The following is a 19,255-nucleotide window of genomic DNA, read 5'->3' as shown; positions in this document are numbered from 1 at the left end:
CTCAAAAGTTTCACCTTTTTAGAAATTTAAGCCAAACGTTTACAAACGTTACAAAAAATCCAAACATTTCACATTTTTAGCGATTTAAGCCAAACCTTACTAAACAAATCCAAGCGTTTAAACTTTTTTGCATATTAAGCCAAACTATTACAAACGTTACGAAACAAATCCAAGCGTTTCACGTTTATAGCAATTTAAACCAAACGTTTAAAACGTTACGAAGAAAATCCAAACATTTCGTATTTTTAGCAGCTTAATCCAAATGTTTACAAACGTTACGAACCAAATCTAAACGTTTCCCCTTTTTAGCGATGTAAGCCAAACGTTTACAAACGTTATTAAACAAATCCAAACATTTCACCTTTTTAGCGATTTAAGCCGAACGTTTACAAACGTTACGAAACAAAACCAAACGTTTCACCTTTTTTGCGATTTAAGCCAAATGTTTTCAAACGTTACGGAACAAATCCAAACGTTTCGCCTTATTAGTGATTTAAGCCAAATATTTACAAACGTTAAGAAACAAATCTAAGCGTTTCACCATTTTAGCACTTTAAGCCAAACGTTTACAAACGATACGAAAAAAATCCAAGCGTTTCACCTTTTTAGAAATTTAAGCCAAATGTTTACAAACGTTACGAAACAAATCCAAACGTTTCACCTTTTTAGCGATTTAAGCCAAATGTTTACAAACATTACGAAATAAATCCAAACTTTTCACCTTTTTAGCGATTTAAGCAAAACGTTTACAAATGTTACAAAAAAAATCCAATCGTTTCACCTTTATAGCAATTTAAGCCAAACATTTAGAAATGTTTCGAAACAAATCCAAACGTTTCGCCTTTTTAGCGAATTAAGCCAAACGTTTGCAAAATGTTACGAACACATCTAAACGTTTCTCGTTTTTAGCAATTTTTGCCAAACGTTTACAAAAGCTACCAAACAAACTCAAATATTTCACCTTTTTAGCGATATAAGCCAAACGTTTGCAAGCGTTACGAAACAAAATCAAACGTTTAAAACATTACGAAACAAATCCAAGTGTTTCAGATTTTTAGCGATTTAAGCCAAATACAAACTTTACCAAACAAAACCAAGCGTTTCACCTTTTTTGAAATTTATGCCAAACGTTTACAAACGTTACGAAATAATTCTTAGCATTTCACCTTTTTTAGCAATTTAAGTCAAACGTTTACAAACATTCTGAAAAAATCCAAGAGTTTCACTTTTTTAGTAATTTAAGCCAAACGTTTACAAACGTTACGAAACAAATGAAAGCATTTCATCTTTTGAGCAATATAAGCCAAACGTTTACAAACATTACGAAACAAATCCAACCTTTTTAGTGATTTAAGCCGAACGTTTATAAAAGTTACGAAACAAAAGCAAACGTTTCATCTTCTTATTAATTTAAGCCAAACGTCTACAAACGTTATGAAACAAATCAAAACGTTTCACATTTTTAGCTATTTAAGCCAAATGTTACCAAACAAATGCAAGCGTTTAAACTTTTTTGCAATTTAAGCCAAACGCCTACAAACGTTACGAAAAAAATCCAAGCGTTTCACGTTTTTAGCAATTTAAACCAAACATTTAAAACGTTACGAAACAAATCGAAACGTTTCACATTTTTAGCAACTTAAGCCATACGTTTACAAACGTTAGGAAACAAATCTAAACGTTTCCTCTTTTTAGCGATTTAAGCCAAACGTTTACAAACGTTATAAAACAAATCCAAACATTTCACATTTTTAGCGATTTAAGCCAAACGTTTCACCTTTTTAGCGATTTAAGCCAAACGTTACAATACAAATCCAAACGTTTCACCTTTTTAGCGATTTAAGCCAAACATTTACAAATGTTACGAAACAAATCCAAATGTTTCACCTTTTTAGCGATTTAAACCAAATGTTTACAGAATGTTACGAACACATCCAAATGTTTTGCCTTTTTAGCAACTTTTGCCAAACGTTTACAAACGCTACGAAGCAAACTCAAACGTTTCCCCTTTTTAGCGATTTAAGCCAAACGTTTACACACGCTACAAAACAAAACCAAACGTTTAAAACGTTACGAAACAAATCCAAGCGTTTCAAATTTTTAGCGATTTAAGCGAAATACAAACTTTACGAAACAAAACCAAGCTTTTCACCTATTTAAAATTTAAGCCAAACATCTACAAATGTTACGAAACAATTCCTAGCATTTCACCTTTTTTAGCAATTTAAGCCAAACGTTTACAAACATTCCGAAACAAATCCAAGCGTTTCACCTTTTTAGTAATTTAAGCCAAACGTTTACAAATGATACGAAACAAATGCAAGCGTTTTACCTTTTTAGCAATATAACCCAAACGTTTACAGACATTACGAAACAAATCCAAGCGTTTCACCTTTTTAGTGATTTAAGCCGAACGTTTACAAACATTACGAAACAAAACCAATGTTTCAGCTTTTTAATAATTTAAGCCAAACGTCTACAAACGTTACGAAACAAATCCAAACGTTTCACATTTTTAGCGATTTAAGCCAAACATTTACAAAAGTTACGAAACAAATCCAAGCGTTTCAACGTTTTTGCAATTTAAGCCAAACGCTTGCAAACGTTACGAAACAAATCAAAGCGTTTCACATTTTTAGCAATTTAAACCAAATGTTTACAAACGTTACGAAACAAATCTAAACGTTTCACCTTTTCAGCGATGTAAGCCAAACGTTTACAAAGGTTACGAAACAAATCCAAACGTGTCATCTTTTTAGTAATTTAAGTCAAACATTTACAGACATTACGGAACAAATCCAAATGTCTCACCTTTTTAGCGATTTAAGCCAAACGTTTACAAACTTTACGAAACAAATACAAACGTTTCAGATTTTTACCAATTAAAGTCGAACGTTTAGAAACATTTAAGCCGAGCGTTTCACCTTTTTACCGATTTAAGCCAAACGTTTACAAAGGTTATGAAACAAATCAAAACGTTTCACCTTTTTCGCGATTTAAGACAAACGTCTACAAACGTTACGAAACAAATCCAATTGCAAAGGTTACAAACAAATCTAAACGTTTCACCTTTTTAGCGATTTAAGCCAAACGTTTTCAAACGTTACGAAACAAATCCAAACGTTTCCCCTTGGTAGAAGGTACAAAAAAGCCTTCGAGTTTTTCTCAATCGTACATATTAGCCCTTTTACTTTATCTGGGCCCAATTAAGCCCCCATGTTTTTAAAATTGAACAATTAAACCCTTATTATTTTAAAATCGAACAAATAAACCCTTTTAGTTTACTTTTGGGACATTTACCCCCTCAAATATTTGGTAAATATTTTAAATATTAAAAATATTTTTGAAGTTTTTTCCTATATGATTATGAGAGACATGTCAGCCGTTAACGAGTATTTCTGATGATGTTAAGATATAAGGGGTTATTTGTTCTATTTGAAAATAAAGAGGGCTTAATTATACCCCAAAAAAGTAAAAGGACTGATTTGTACTTTTGTGAAAACTACGAGGGTTTTTTTTTACCTTTTGCCTTTCCCCCTTTTTAGCGATTTAAGCCAATTGTTTACAAACGTTACAAAACAAATCAAAATATTTCACATTTTTAGTGATTTAATCCAAACGTTACGAAACAAATCCAAGAGTTTCACCTTTTTAGCAATTTAAGCCGAACATTTACATACGTTAAGAAACAAATCTAAACATGTCCCTTTTTTAGTGATTGTAGCCAAACGTTTACAAACGTTACGAAACAAATGCAGCATTTCACCTTTTTAGTGATTTAAGCCAAGCGTTTACAAACGTTACGAAACAAATCCAAACGTTTCACCTTTTTAGCGATTTAAGCTAAACGTTTACAAACGTTACGAAACAAATCCAAGAGTTTCACCTTTTAGCCATTTAAGACGAACGTTTACAAACGTTATGAAACAAATCCAAACATTTAAACTTTTTAGGGATTGAAGCGAAACGTTTACAAACGCTACGAAACAAATCCAAACGTTTCACCTTTTTAGCGGTTTAAGCCAAACGTTTACAAACGTTAAGAAACAAATCCAAACGTTTCACCTTTTTAGCGATTTAAGCCAAACGTTTATGTAATACCCGGAATATTTAAAATAAATTATATCGTGCCACGTGTCGTAAGTGTCGACAAATTAAATTAAGATGGATTTATTTTCATAATGTCGGAAATTTAGAATAATTATATTGAACGGATTTAATGGGATATATATCCCATGATAGAAATTATTTCTCTAATGTCCGCGAAATATTTAATAGTATTTATGGTAAAAGTTTCGTGTGAATCGGAGACCATTTAAAATTTGGACGCGGATAGGTTTTGGGCTAAATTGCAATTTTTAAAGAGTCCAAGGACTAAAGTGAAAATTAGCCATTATATATATAATGAATCATTTATAAGTTGACGGAAAAATATTAATCCTTGTAGTCGTATTATTTATTGGATATAAATAATACGTACGTAATTGAGTTAACGTGAATAATTAGCCGTTTGGTTAAAAGAATAAGTTTGAAAGAGAAATGGTTTATGTTAAAGAAATGAAGGACTAAAGTGGTTAATTAGCCAAACATATATATATGAGAATCAAATGAATCAGATGATTCAGGAATAGGGTGGAAGCTTACAGAAGAAAGAAAAAGGAAGGAAAATGATGATCATTTCGATCCGCCGCCATTTCGCCGTTTCTCGTTTAAATCGAGTAATTCTCTCGCCGATGGATTGAGGATTTGATTCTCTGTCATCTCTAAGATTCTAATCAAGGTAGGAGGTAAAGTTTTAGGGCTGAAAATAGATGAAATAAGGGCTATATTGTATATTCACTTTACGTTCAGATCGTATTCATCGTAACTAGGTCGATGTTGGTGTTTTCGGAAAAACTAAAATGCGGGTATTGTGTAAAAGGATGTTTTGTGCGTGTAGGGATGTCGGAGCGGCCCAGAAATGGATTTCGGGGTTGTGTGAAACTGTGTTGTGCGTATGCACAACATTCACAAAGCAAAGTGTGCGATCGTGCACAAGGCTGTGCAAACGCACAGGGCCTTTTGTGCGCTAGCACAGCTAACAAATTTGCCTGCTTGGATAGTTTCGCCCCGTTACGACCTAGTTTCCGACTTTAAGAGTGTCGGACATTGAAAAGGAAACTCGGACCCCGAAAATATGAAATTTGGATGTCGAACATGACGTGTACAATTAGGGTTTCAATGTATAAGGAACCTATGATTGGAAATCGATAAAAAGGAAATATAACAAGTGTCTCGACTAAGTACAAGAACACGATCAAAGTAAAAAGACGTATTTAGAATAAGATTGTAATACCCCGCACTAATATGGCGTCATTTATTGACGTATGAAGTCTGAACTGTTAGAATTCTGATGTGATACGTGTAATTCAAGATATCATTTGGAAATAAAGTTAAATATGCTACGAGATTAAAGTAGTATTGAAATTCAAAGATTTTATGATAAGTATAGTTTGAAACAAAAAGAGTCTACATGTCATTATGCAATACGATCATTAATCGGGCATGAGTTGTATATATTATCAAAGGAAAATGAATGAATATGATTCATATATGAAATGACACCATGAGTGTATGATTGGGAGTCACCTTGATTCACTTTCAATGAGTTTTCAGGATAGTGTGCAGATGCTGCCTGCACACTGACATTGTTTAGTAAAACGACGATCTCTCCTAATTGAACTGTTGGATCGAGACGAAATTTGAGAGGAGCCTTCCTAAGAGGTAAATCTATAAATTGACTGTTGGAATTTTGAATCTGCCACGTATTGAGTAGTGTGCGAACGCACACCTTGCAAAATAAAGAGTGTGCGAACACACACTCCAAGTGTGCAAACGCACACTTGTTAAGTCGATTACAAGACTATAAATAGTCCCGAGTTTGTGAAATTGAAGAGAAATTCATCTCCTCTTCGCCAAATTCGACCCAGAAACCCTAGAATCCATCCCTTTCATCATTTTCACATTCAAAACAAGATTAAAAGATGAAATTGATTCTACAATCAAGATTATTCAAGTTGGAAGTTTAAAAATTGAAGAACAATCACAGTAACGATGGAGTAATCGACTTGGATGTTGGAATTTTGGGACTTCATTAAAGTTAGTGTCTGAATTCAATTCTAATGGTAAGGATTATGAAGCTTTACATGATTTAGAGTTAAGATTGAGATATTCTTGTTGTGAATTCGGTAGTATACATAAAATGTTAGGTTTTTCGTATCGAATCGTTAATTAGTCGATATTTAGAGCGTTTTGATTATGGAAATGAATTGGATATTGATAGCAAGATTGATTTTGTGCGTAATTAGAGTTTGAGGCACGTCGGAACGGCCCGGGGAGTGTCCCCGTCGCTGTGCGAAACCCACAGCCAAAGAGCTGTGCGCTTGCAAAGGGTTGTGTGATCGCACATGCCCTGCTTTGCGAACGCACAGGCCCTGCTGTGCGAATGCACAGCTTAGCTGTGTGAATGCATAACGATGACGACGCGGGGTGGAGAATTTTTGCCCTAATTCAATCCATACGCTCGAATTGATTTAAATGGACCTCAAAATGTGACGAGGAATTCAGAAAGAGATTTAAATGGGTTTGATAATTGGTTTACTTAAGTAAACCTAAAGACGTAATCAAGGTATAAGTCAAGATTTAAAGAGAAAGGAACGAGATGCGATAATGCTTATCAAGATAGATATGTTTAAAGCACCGCGGATTATGTTTAGCTAGTATAATTATCATAATAGGATTCTTTAAATTATACGTTTTAACGATAGGATCCTATAATAGATACGATGAACTATCGAACTACGAGTGTGACAAACCAAGAAGCTCGACGCGAATTGACGAACCAGTCTCCTGGAACTTACGGTTGGATATAAGGAATAGCGATCACTATGAGTTGCATTTACTTTTGCGTATTATTTATAAAAGCTAATTTCTTATATTATTATTAAATACATCGTATCTATATAACTTTCTCATATAAGATATTACTATGTTTGATTGATCCGCTTGTTTGAATGATGTTTTATTCACTGCTTTGAATACATGAATATAGTATGCGATGCGAAGAAATTAACTACCTATTGGGGGTCAATTGGCTGTGTGATCACCAATATTGAGTCAGTATAGAGTGTCTGACTTTGTGATGAAGATTTAATATATTTACGCATGATATGATACGAATACGATACGAGAGTGAACTCGGTTACGGTGTAACCTGAGCCCCGTATCTAGTGGGTTGGACTCACACTTTGAGATTCGATACGAGTGAGCACTCAGTTACGGTGTAATATGGAGTCCCCCGTATCTAGTGAGTTGGACTCACACTTTGAAATTAAGAATGTTTGTTGTTTGTTTATATCATGAATTTACATACGTATTAAGCATATGACGCTATATTTTGATAATACCATTAGTAATTTGCAAACTCACTCAGTATTTTCCCAAATACTAACCCCTCACCCTGATGTTTTCAGGTAATCGGAGTCGGATCAGACAAACCATTTTCGTTGTGCCTGAAGTCATTGGACTTGCACAAGTATGAGTCCCTAGAGCTGCAGTACTGAGTAGGTGTCAATAGAAGATTTGTGAATTGATTCCAAACAGTCATTTTGAATGTAAACCCTAATATAATATTTTAATATCTATAATTGTATTATCTAAAAGAGTTTTTCTGAAAATGTTTTATATATGATAATATTTTTTTTATTTGTGAAACATTTATAACTGTTTTAGGCTTGCTACGGGTTTTGGAGCTACCACTCCCATTCCCTAGCACCAGTCTCGGCTCAATATTTTGGGTCGTGACAAAGATCGTGTTAACCTAAGTTTGTAACTTAGGGTTTCGGCATAGAGTTTACGTTTATGAATTAGATGTATAAGTGACTTGAATAGGTGATTGACGTACCGACGAGCTACCAGGCCGACGAGCTGGAATAGCTACGAGATTGAACGACGCATGGAACCTGCGTGATCGATTGATAATGTTTTGATTTTTAGGTTAGCGATTTCGGTGAGTTAAATTTTACTTTCTCATATTATTTATAAAAGCTAATTTATTATATGATAAGTATTCCTGTCAAATACATCGCATTTATATGATTTGTTTGTATGGGATTTTTTTTATGTTTGATTGCTTTGATATATCAACCTGGTGGTGAAGTTTATGGCCTGTGTGATATATGAGATTGGTTTGTGTGAGTTGAATCAGATACATCGGTTGGCTTCGCTATCAATGTCAGGCATATAGGATACATCGGTTGGCTTCGCTATCGATGTCAGGCGGATGAGGTTAAGTATGATAGTTATGAAATGAAAAATCATGAATTATATTTTGAGTATTGCGATGTTATAATTTTAATTATACCGTTAATAATTTGCAAACTCACTCAATATTTCCCAAAATACCTCACTCAGTATTTCCCAAAATACTGACCCCCTCACTCTGATGTTTTTCAGGTAGACAGAGTCGGATCAGACAAACCATCTTCGTTATGCGAGAAGTCGATTGACTGGCACAGAGTATGAGTTCCTAAAGCTGCAGTAGTCAGTAGGTGTCAGTATAAGATTTGTGATTGATTTTAAACAGTCTACTTTGAATGTAAATTCAGATATAATATTTTAATATCTATAATTGTATTTTCTAAAAGAGTTTTCTGAAAACATTTTACATACGATATTATGTTTTTATTTGCAAAATCTTTTAGTAATTTTAGGCTCGCTACTGGTTTCGGAGCTATCACTCCCATTCCCTAGCGCCGGTCTCGGCCAATAATCTGGGTCGTGACAATTTTGGTATCAGAGCAGTTGGTCCAGTGACCTCTGCTAAGATACGTTTTGTTGGTTAAGTAACCTAGGAACTATTGCAGCTATAGAGTTGAGTTATGTCTGATCCAAATAGTTTGCATTGTCTTTTTTGCGATAAGTGTGATAAGTTAGTATGTGAAATGCTTGTTTGTTTCTGTGACATGCATATATGAAATGCATACGCGTATTTTTTTCGATAGGATGTGCATATGCGACAGGCATATCTAGATGAAACCTTTAGAAGATGTAATGCCTCCTATGAATAGCATACAGTTGACATGGCTACAATTCGATAGTAAAACATATGTGCTTAGCATCGAATAACACGAGAGATGCTATTGAAGTCTATCGATTGAGACGTCATGATGTGTATGAGAACTTGCCGGGTACAGAGTTTAAAGGTCTAGAGAACTTACAAAATTCAAAGTTGATAACTTTTTTAAGTTATTTTGTTTAAATGATTTTGAAAGCATAATTGTGCCTAGACCCGCGATAGACATTGATAATTACCACGACATTGATAGAAATGCATCACTACATACATCAATACTTGCATTAATAGGACATGCATCATATGAATTATGCTCAGACAAATAGGTGAGATGTGGCAACTCTTTAGGGATGAGAGACGTCATCACCCTAGTGCACAATTTTGCTAAGATTTAATCGGAATTTTGAATTAAATTTCAAAATGAGTTGATTTATTTGAAAGAGTTTTCAAGAGTTTTTCTTTTAATGTGAGTATACCTATACCAGAACTCTGTAACATAAGTGAAAATGCTCAAGAGCAAATTGTGATCAAGGCCACGAGATGAACGAATACGTATTAACGCGAGAACATAGAATCTATGTTTCTAGTATATGTAATTAATCTTGATTGAGCGAGTTAAAATACAGCTAGAATAGCACATGTGTTCGGATAATAGTGCATATCCGAGTAGCAACAAGTTAAAACATAAACTCCCTTCTTGGTCGAGATGTCGAGGGCATCAAACTACGAGATAAGAGGAGAAGTATATATACAAAGACATAAACGAAGTATTGACAGGTGTATATCATAGTACATGGGACATGCGTAGTTTGCTATGCATCGTCGTGATAAGCTTTAGATATGATATACGAATTATGAAGGTTTAGTAAAACCGTGATAACTCCCTACTGAGCCATTGGATCGAGTTGTCATTGGAACGCGATGTTCCTAAGACGGTTACCTGAGTATTAACCGTTGCGATCGTTAAACCGAGAACTTGAATTAGTTTTCATAGGACTATCAATGATGGATATATACCCATAAAATCTACGAGCCAAGAAGGCGTGCGACGAGAATATGAAATACAGAGTATAGAATTGGATTTACTAAGCATAGTTAATGTCAGTTTTACATGGGATTAAATAGTTTAAAGTGTAAGATCTGGCTTGCTAAGTACAGCCAACACCAACCACACATGACGATGAATAGTCTGAGATATATGATAAGAAAGATCGAGAGATAAAGGACAAGAGTTACAACAAGGGAATTAAGAGTTGGAACTTCCATCGCAAAGCTGCAATTATGAAATGGGTTAATAGACCACACGAAAGGTATAGATGTAATGAATGTGTGTGGAGTGTTAATCTCAAATTTCAAGTTCGGCTAGTAAAGAGTAAAATGCATGATACAATTGAAATAAAATACTGATAATAATCCTTGAAAGAAAATGTAGATACTGTTTGCGAACAATTAAGAAGTGGTATACGGCATCGAACATATCGGACATATGATTGATGTTTTGTATATCGGAGTATTAAAGAGGATGTAAAGAAGGGACCGACTATGAGAGTTGAGCCATACTAAAGAAAGTGATATCGGATAGATCAAAATAGAAGAGAAGAGATAAAATAAGATATATCAAAGGTATAAGACATGTATGATAACGTACAAGAACTCAAAGGTAGATTAAGAATACTAAATGATCAGTTAAAGTAATAAGTATCAAGAAAGTACGAATAACATGCGTATGTCGCAGGGAACTCGATAAGAGTGATCGGGGAAAGAAAAAGAGAAAAGTCACGTGGCGAATTGACAAAGAGATTAGAGGAATGGAACCCTATGTAGTCGCGGATACATAGAAACAAAAAGGGATAAAGATGATACCAGCATATGATCGGCTTTACTGACAATCATGAGTTAGCACAAATACGATAGGACATTACGTATGCGATTGAGAACGCACTACATCGAGGGATCCAGGCGGAGTGGATTACAACTCTCTACCAATAATCGATGTTATGAGTACATCTAATAGATCAGAAGACATATAGAGTACAAAATAAACATACGAATGTATTAGAAAATAATCGAAAAGTATGATAAGATCATGAATATGGAACACAAGAAGAGTACCATAGGATTATAGCATTAAGGCTATTAATCCTATCGGTTGACTAAGGACAAGAAGTCAAAGATGAAACGTGAAGAAATATATCTATGGTATGGATTAAGAACAAAGTAGAAATGAGTAGAAATACCGAGATTGAAGATAGTATGATTATAGATAGTAATGAAAGGTAAGCATAAGACTACATGACAGTAAACAAAGTCAATTGAAAAATAAAGAGCTAAAGTAAGATCGAATATTGGGAAGGCAAAATAAATCTGGGATAACTTGATTATGACGATGAATGCAAAAAGCATCTTTGAAGGTGGAAAGACGATCAACGTCGAGAAGACGGTAAAAGAGAGAAGAGCATAATTGAGATGATATAAGAAGATGAATAAAAAGTTAAAGACAAGTATAACCTAAGAGTTAATACCAAAGTTTAATATTGAAGTATAGAAAATGGATCACGACAAGACGAATAGTGAGAAACTCACTAAAAAGAGAAAGTAGTATCCAAGGAAAGTTAATATAGATAGATGATGAGTGCAAAATATGTAAACAAGGATTTGGGTATTGTAGTACCTAAAAAGATCAACACATCGTAAAGAAAGTTTACATTCATGATAAGGATAAATAAAGGACTTCGCAAGGATGCAGAGATAAGTTTGGTTAGATAAGAGGATGGATTAATGAACTTGATAATCAATGAGACACTGCTAATAGTAACATACGACGACAAAAGTTGAGAGAATCAAGAATCCTCATTGGAAATGAGTAAACGAGGTGCATCAAATGAATCAAAAGACGTGTAAAATACAAATAAGAAGATTGAGCATAGAATAAGTAACGGTGCCACCAGAGAACATTCTGGTATGTGTAAATAAATAGAAAAGGATTGAGAGTCTCACTTAAGTAAGTGAGCAATAAAATATAAGCATAAGAAGCTTATCAAAGTACTGATCACACCTTATAGTAATAAAATAAGGATCTAACGACCAATATAACGACCCTATATGGTTGTAATCAGATTGGTGAAACCGATCGATGTAAAGCAAAGAAAAGACTAGAAAGTTCAAGAACAGTGCATCACGCTTAAGAAAAATAAAGTAGATCAATGGATATACAACGAATAAAGAAGTATACGACAAGTAAAGACGCAAGAAGAAGATCAATTCAGTCCCTACAAGGAAAGCAAAGACCATATACGGGTACGTCATGAGAATTCATCTCAAGGATGACCATCGATGAACAACGAAAGTAAAAAGGGGGCTGTATAAGAAAAGTTAAACGGCAAGACATAAGAGAATAGCGGATAACGGGATAAAGATCCCAACACAATGATAAATAAGGATTAGACCGCGATGACGGCCATACGAAAGAGACTACGTAAATAGTGAAGTACGAGTTAGTCAAGTGTACACATCATCCAAATTAATAATAGGATTAAATGTGTTGGATAAAGGGAAGGAATCAAGGATACAACTAATATTGTCACAAAACACGATGTTGGAGATGAAGATCAAATCGTGACAACGACCAAACAAAGAATATTAAGAGACATGAGCTAATGGATTGTCAACTTCATTCAACGACGAATGAGGAAGCCTAGTGACGAGAATTATCGTCCCTAGTGATAAAGTATCACTAGAGCGAACCACCATTTGTTATCAGGTATTAAACTGAAAGTTTAATTACAAGGATAAGGGTTCACAGTATTAAGTATCATACAAAGATAAAGAGAAGAAGCAAGGAGGAGAAATCAAAGGTTAGAAGTCATGTTGCACAAGAGCACAACTGATATGATTACAGAAAAGACAACAATATGAAGGTCGTCAATAACATTTCATGCCACTGCATTGGAAGTGCAACAGCTAAAATGACGATTACACGCGCCGAAAAGCGACGTATGATGAATACGATGTACCTATTATTAATGAAGTTCAAAATGTTAAGGGATTAAGATGAGTCAATGAGTTATATGAAAATTCGAGGATGGATTTTTATAAAGGGGGGAAAAATGTAATACCCCGAATATTTAAAATAAATTATATCGTGCCACGTGTCGGAAATTTAGAATAATTTTACTGAACGGATTTAACGGGATTTAAGGAAAAACTTAGAAAATTTATATAAAATAATTTATATATCCCGTGATAGAAATTATTTCGCCAAAGTCTGCGTAATATTTTATACTCCCTCCGTCCCGTTTAAGAAGTCCCATATTCTATTTTGGGATGTCCCATTTAAAAAGTCCCATTACTATTTTTAGAATAATTTTCCATTAAATACCCCATTTCACCCTTATTTTAGTTATCTTAAAAGAGTTCTATGGAAAATTCCACTATCATTAATAGGGGGCAAAACATGAAAAAACATGAAAAGACAAGAATAATTAATGTTTTCTTAATCTGTGTGTAAAGTCAAATGGGACTTCTAAAGTGGGACGGAGGGAGTAGTATTTATGGTAAAAGTTTCGTGTCAATCAGAGACCATTTAAAATTTGGACGCGGATAGATTGTGGGCTAAATTACAATTTTTAAAGTGTCCAAGGACTAAAGTGCAAATTAGCCATTATATATATAATGAATCATTCAAAAGATGACAGAAAAATGTTAATCCTCGGAGTCTTATTATTTATTGTATACAAATAATACGTATGTAATTGAGTTAAAGTGAATAATTAGCCGTTTGGTTAAAAGAATAAGTTTGAAAGAGAAATGGTTTAAGTTAAAGAAATGAAGGACTAAAGTGGCTAATTAGAAAAACTATATATATATATATATATGACAATCAAATGAATCAGATGATTTAGAAGTAGGGTGGAAGCTTACAGAAGAAAGAAAACGAAGGAAAATGACAATCATTTTGATCCGCCGCCGTTTCTCGTGCGAATCGAGTAATTCTCCCGCTGATTGATTAAGGATTTGATTCTCTATCATCTCTAAGCTTCGAATCAAGGTAAGAGGTGATGTTTTAGAGCTTAAATCGATGAAATAAGGGCTGTATTGTATATTCACTTTCCGTTTAGATCTTATTCATCGTAACTAGGTCGATGTTGGTGTTTTCGGAAAAACTAAAATGTGGGTACTGTGTAAAAGGATGTTTTGTGCGTGTAGGGATGTCGGAGCGGCCCGAAAATGGATACTGGGGCTGTGCGTGCTGTGCGAGCGCACACAAGGTTGTGCAAACGCACAGCCAACAAATGTGCATACTTTGATATTTTTTTCCCCGTTACGACCTAGTTTCTAACTTTAAGAGTGTCGGACATCAAAAAGGAAACACGGACCCCAAAAATATGAAATTTGGATATCGAACATGTAGTGTACGATTAGGGTTTCGATGTATATGGAACCTATGACTGGAAATCGATAAAAAGGAAATATAACAAGTGTCTCGACTAAGTATAAGAAAATGATCAAAGTTAAAAGACGTATTTAGAATAAAATCGTGTTAACCTAAGTTTGTAACTTAGGGTTTCGGCATGGAGTATATGTTTATAAATGAAACGTATAAGTGACTTGAATAGGTGATTGACATACCGACGAGCTACCAGGCCGACGAGCTGGAATCACTACAAAAAAATCAGCCTATAGCGAGGGTATTTCCCATCATTAAAAGTCATTTTCCTGTCACTGAAACCTTTTAATGACGGTAAATTTCCCGTCATGGCCCCCTGTTAATTCCTCCGCAGATAAAAGTAATTAATGACGGGATATTGTTCCCCTCATTAATAATATAGTGACGGTTGGGTTACCCTCGCTAATTGTCATGAATTGGCGACAATATTCCCATCACTAAATCGATATTATACCGTCATTAATATTGTTTTAGCTATGAAATTTCCCCTCACTATATCAATTTATACCCTCATAGTTATTATGCATTTGCCTATTATATATTGATGGATTTCCCCTTTATAAATGATTGTTATCCCCTCATTAATTATTATTTTAATGGCACGTATTTATTATTTATTAAAATTTTACTTATATGATATCTGCCATCACATTATATATGAATACAATAAAAATAACACTGGAATCTTTATTATAATAAAAATTAAATGTTTAATACCATATATTCATGTAGAATCAAAATAAAACTTTCATCCAATAACTGTTTCTATCTATTAAATCAAAATATGTACACATATGACGAGATTATGACTATCTACTCTCGGACGTGATCGCTCTGTAATTCTCATGAAATCTTCTGATAAAAATATCCTGCAAAATTTAAATTCAAGATGGAAAATATAAATATTTTACTCTAAGTTTCATAAAAAAATACAATACTTACATTATAAGAATCTTCATTTAGTGAAGATATTTTTACCTAATATAACAAGATAAAAAAAACCACCAGTGTTTGTCAATTTGCATCAGGCCTCCTGAAATATAAAAAGAAGGAAAATATTAGCTAACAAAAACTAGGATAATATTCAGTAAATTAATGTTGAACACATTACAATGAAATATGATAGGCTGTCTAAAGACTATCTAGTTTAGAAAGGAACAAAAACATTAGACTAAAGACTATCAATAGACTAGATGCCAAATTAACAAATGTGTCATTGAATGAAATTTACTATGTTATAATTTTAAATTTGCAGGTCAATATTGATCTCTCTCATTTATGTCTAATTACCACATATGACGCCATGCCATTGACAAACATCGCTATTGTTATTCTATGGCATCATAGCCTTACGAAGCATTGGCAGATGCATACAAAATTAACCAAATCAACTAGATATATATTATTCCTCAAAAAAACTGACTGAGTCAACCAAAAATATCAAATTCATAAATCACTTAAAAAAAATGACAAACACATGCTATATGGAAAGGAGAGGCAGTATAATTTCATGCTATAAGAAAAATGATCTATACAAAACAGGGGTACAATTTCTACAGCAAACATGAGAATGTTGTAAATTCAAGAGGTAAAATAAAACATAAGGTAAAGTAAAAACATAAGCAGAACTAACCTCATCGTGAGATGTTGAAGGCGTAACTATTTTCCTTCCACCTAGAACTGCCACATATTTTGCACAAGTTGGAATTTTCTTCTTCTTTCCAATAGAGCATGCAGTTATTGATACATGAATCTATTTTTTTGTAGGAGAGACCTAAATCCTTTACAATCTGTTTTGCTTCATAAAAAGATTTTGGCAACGTGGAACCAGTTGGGAGTATTTCAACTACCCATTTTACAAACATATCAAATGATCTATTAGTCCAGTGACCGAGACTTTTAATGTGTAACAGTTTGATCATTGCTGCTAATTTTGAGGTCTTGCAACCAGGGTAAACTTCTTCATCTAAATCTTTCAAGAGCCTATAAAATTTCAATGCTTCAGAATTGGGATTCTCTTCATTCACTTCACAATTTGAGGAGTGATTGCCAAATTCACTTTCATTCATAGTAGGAGATAGATCTCTTATGATTTCTTCAATTTCCTCGGCATTTTCAAAATCTTCTGATTCTTCTTTATCGATCTCAGATTCACCAACTCTTTCACCATGATGATACCAAAAAGTATAACTCTCCATTATTCCATAAACTATTAAATGCGATCGAATCATTTTACGATTTGCAGAAAATGTATTATTACACCTAACACATGGGCATCGTACTTTATGCTCATCAGTTTTATTCCTAAAAGCATAACTTATGAACGGTTCAATCCCATCTCCGTATTCTTTATCTAATCTATCAATTTTAGAAAGATTAATCCATTGTTTATTAGGTGCCATTTTCCTAGAAAGTATAGCCAAACTATTAAGCAACTTGAGAAAATATAAAGTTAAAGATAAACTAATTAGAGGAAAGCAAAAACATAATAGAACATTAGGGAGAAAACGTACCTTATTCAGAACAAATGATAAACTTTGAAGCAAATTTAAGATTATTGGTTCAGGTGAAGTAGTAGAAGATGTTGAAGGACCTGATCAATATCCAGAAAAAAAATATGTTAGAAAACTTTCTATTCTTAAGAACATCTGACCCACTAAACTAGTTACGCAAGTAAATAAATATCATAAAAAAAATTACTAAATAGTGGTCAGTTAAAAAAGTTACAAAAGTGAAGTGACACATTTAGAGTTCCATATTACTCGTTTTTGGTAAAAGTAGATGTGAAGTGAATTAATCCTAATTATAATTATAAACGAAATGATGAATTTAAAAAGCATTAGCTCGTTGACTAATCTTTTAATAATATAATTTATAACAAATTAACTAGTTTTAATATTTTGATTTTGATTTTCAAATTGCAAAAAATAACATGCATGGATTTGCTAAAGACTTTTTCTAATGAATTTTCCAAGTGGACTGTGCATACTCGGACAAGAAAAGAACAATATTTAAAATGATTCATGCACAAAGAAACAAGCAGAACATGTTGGACCAACATGTATTAAATGGTTCATGCATAATGAGGCAAACAGAACATGAGAAAATGGTCATAAATTATGTAATTTATTGTATTAGTAATATCAATTATCCTAAATCATATATAATCATACAAGCATAACATGTTAGACATATGCTTAAGAGACAATCTTCATAAAACTCCAGTATCTATTCTCAGTAACATACTTGAAGAACATATTTCTATACTCTAATAAGAAAATAATTAAAAAGCTATTAAGCTATATAAACATTTTGTTATTTAGAAGAAAAGATATAATGTAACCAAGGTTCAGTTTATAACAAAACAAGAATTCATGCAATTATAGGTAGAAAAATAACAGATTCAATCAATTATAAGAATCTAAAATTACTAAACAACTTAACCAAATCAAATAAATGATTTTTTTTCAAATAAAAAATAAATTAAAAAATGTCCACATTTTCATAGCTTTACATACCTACATCCATAAAAAAACTTATTTATATGTTTATTTTAAAAGATAAAAGTTTCACACATAAAATGTTTAAAATTATATTATTTATAAATATATAAACAAATAAACAATTGATATTCAGGAATATATCATTTAATAACATTTTTCACAATACAAAAAATCTTATAAAACTTAAATTATTATTTATGTATAAAACAATTGCATCAATTTGTTGCAGTTTTTTTAAATAAGCTCAGTTTTATTAATAGCCAAACATAATTAAGTACAAAACCATACCAAGACAAACACAGCAATTTGGTTAAACCCAAAAATTCCAAATTTAAAATTCAAACCAAACCAAGATAAATTTAGTTTGAGTATTCAATCAATTACAATTTTATATCTACATTACTTTTGGTATGGACAGAATTGAAGTAATTTTCCAAAATAAATATGAGAATAAGAGAAAATAAAAGTGAAGAAATCAAGTAAAAGGAATCCATGTACGTACTACTATCATTTTTTTCTAGAATTTTGTAAGCGATTTCAGCAGGACAATCAATTAAAAAGAACAACAGATAACAATCATTATAATAGAACTTAAAATTGAACTATGAATATGACTCTAAAATGAAGTTCACCAAAATTACAATTGGTAGAACCAATTTATAATTAAAAAATTAAAAAATTAAAAAACTAACCGATTGCTAGTAGACAAAACTATGGATGATTTAACGCAATTTGGCACATGGTCACTTAGAACTGAGGACGATTGCGAGCAGATAAAATTTTGGTGCCGACCTTCTTCTATTAACAGAACTTTTTTTGATTAACACCAAATTGGAAAAAATATAATCAGAGAGAAAAGAACAGGGCTTTTAGGGTGGTGTTGTGTCAAATAAATAAAGGAAAAGGCTGTAAATAATGAGAAAAAAATATTAGAGAGTAAAAAGTTAGGGCTTTTTAGTTGTGGTGTAGTGTCAAATAGAAAAGGAAAAAGCTGTAAATAATTAGGTTTTGAAACGTTGTTTAGGAAAATAAAAATAAGGAGGGGAATTTTAATGACTTAGCGCCAATATTATTTGATAGAAATCTGAAATAGTGAGGGGCTTTGTAAATTAGACGGGATCATTTAAGTGTTCATCATTATTGGTATTATTATTAATGATGAAATTTATTTACTCTCGTAATTAGTACGTAATT

At 32.9% G+C, this 19,255-nt stretch overlaps 1 protein-coding gene across 3 annotated transcripts; it reads right to left on the bottom strand.

Moving 5' to 3' along the window:
* Positions 1–15,294: 15,294 nt before the first annotated feature.
* Positions 15,295–18,870, bottom strand: LOC126682554 (uncharacterized). Of its 3 annotated transcripts, none has more exons than XM_056105973.1 (4): positions 18,754–18,870; positions 17,072–17,151; positions 16,192–16,964; positions 15,295–15,427 (listed from the first exon to the last, which is right to left on the bottom strand). In XM_056105973.1, the coding sequence occupies exon 3, from the start codon at positions 16,958–16,960 to the stop codon at positions 16,193–16,195; it is 768 nt and encodes a 255-aa protein (XP_055961948.1). In that variant the 5' UTR covers positions 16,961–16,964; positions 17,072–17,151; positions 18,754–18,870; the 3' UTR covers positions 15,295–15,427; position 16,192. The 3 variants fall into 3 exon arrangements, with proteins under 3 accessions (XP_055961948.1, XP_055961949.1, XP_050234230.1); XM_056105974.1 differs by having other exon boundaries at positions 16,192–16,767; XM_050378273.1 differs by having other exon boundaries at positions 16,192–17,151.
* Positions 18,871–19,255: the final 385 nt, after the last annotated feature.

The sequence above is a fragment of the Mercurialis annua genome, linkage group LG5 (genome assembly GCF_937616625.2).
Source record: "Mercurialis annua linkage group LG5, ddMerAnnu1.2, whole genome shotgun sequence".
Taxonomy (NCBI): domain Eukaryota; kingdom Viridiplantae; phylum Streptophyta; class Magnoliopsida; order Malpighiales; family Euphorbiaceae; genus Mercurialis; species Mercurialis annua.
The sequence above is the reverse complement of the archived record's forward strand: the minus strand, read 5'-3'. Positions and strand labels throughout refer to the sequence as shown.

Coding starts and splice junctions, on each gene's coding strand:
- LOC126682554 (XM_050378273.1), bottom strand. CDS start 16,960: ATGGCACCTAATAAACAATGGATTAATCTTTCTAAAATTGATAGATTA.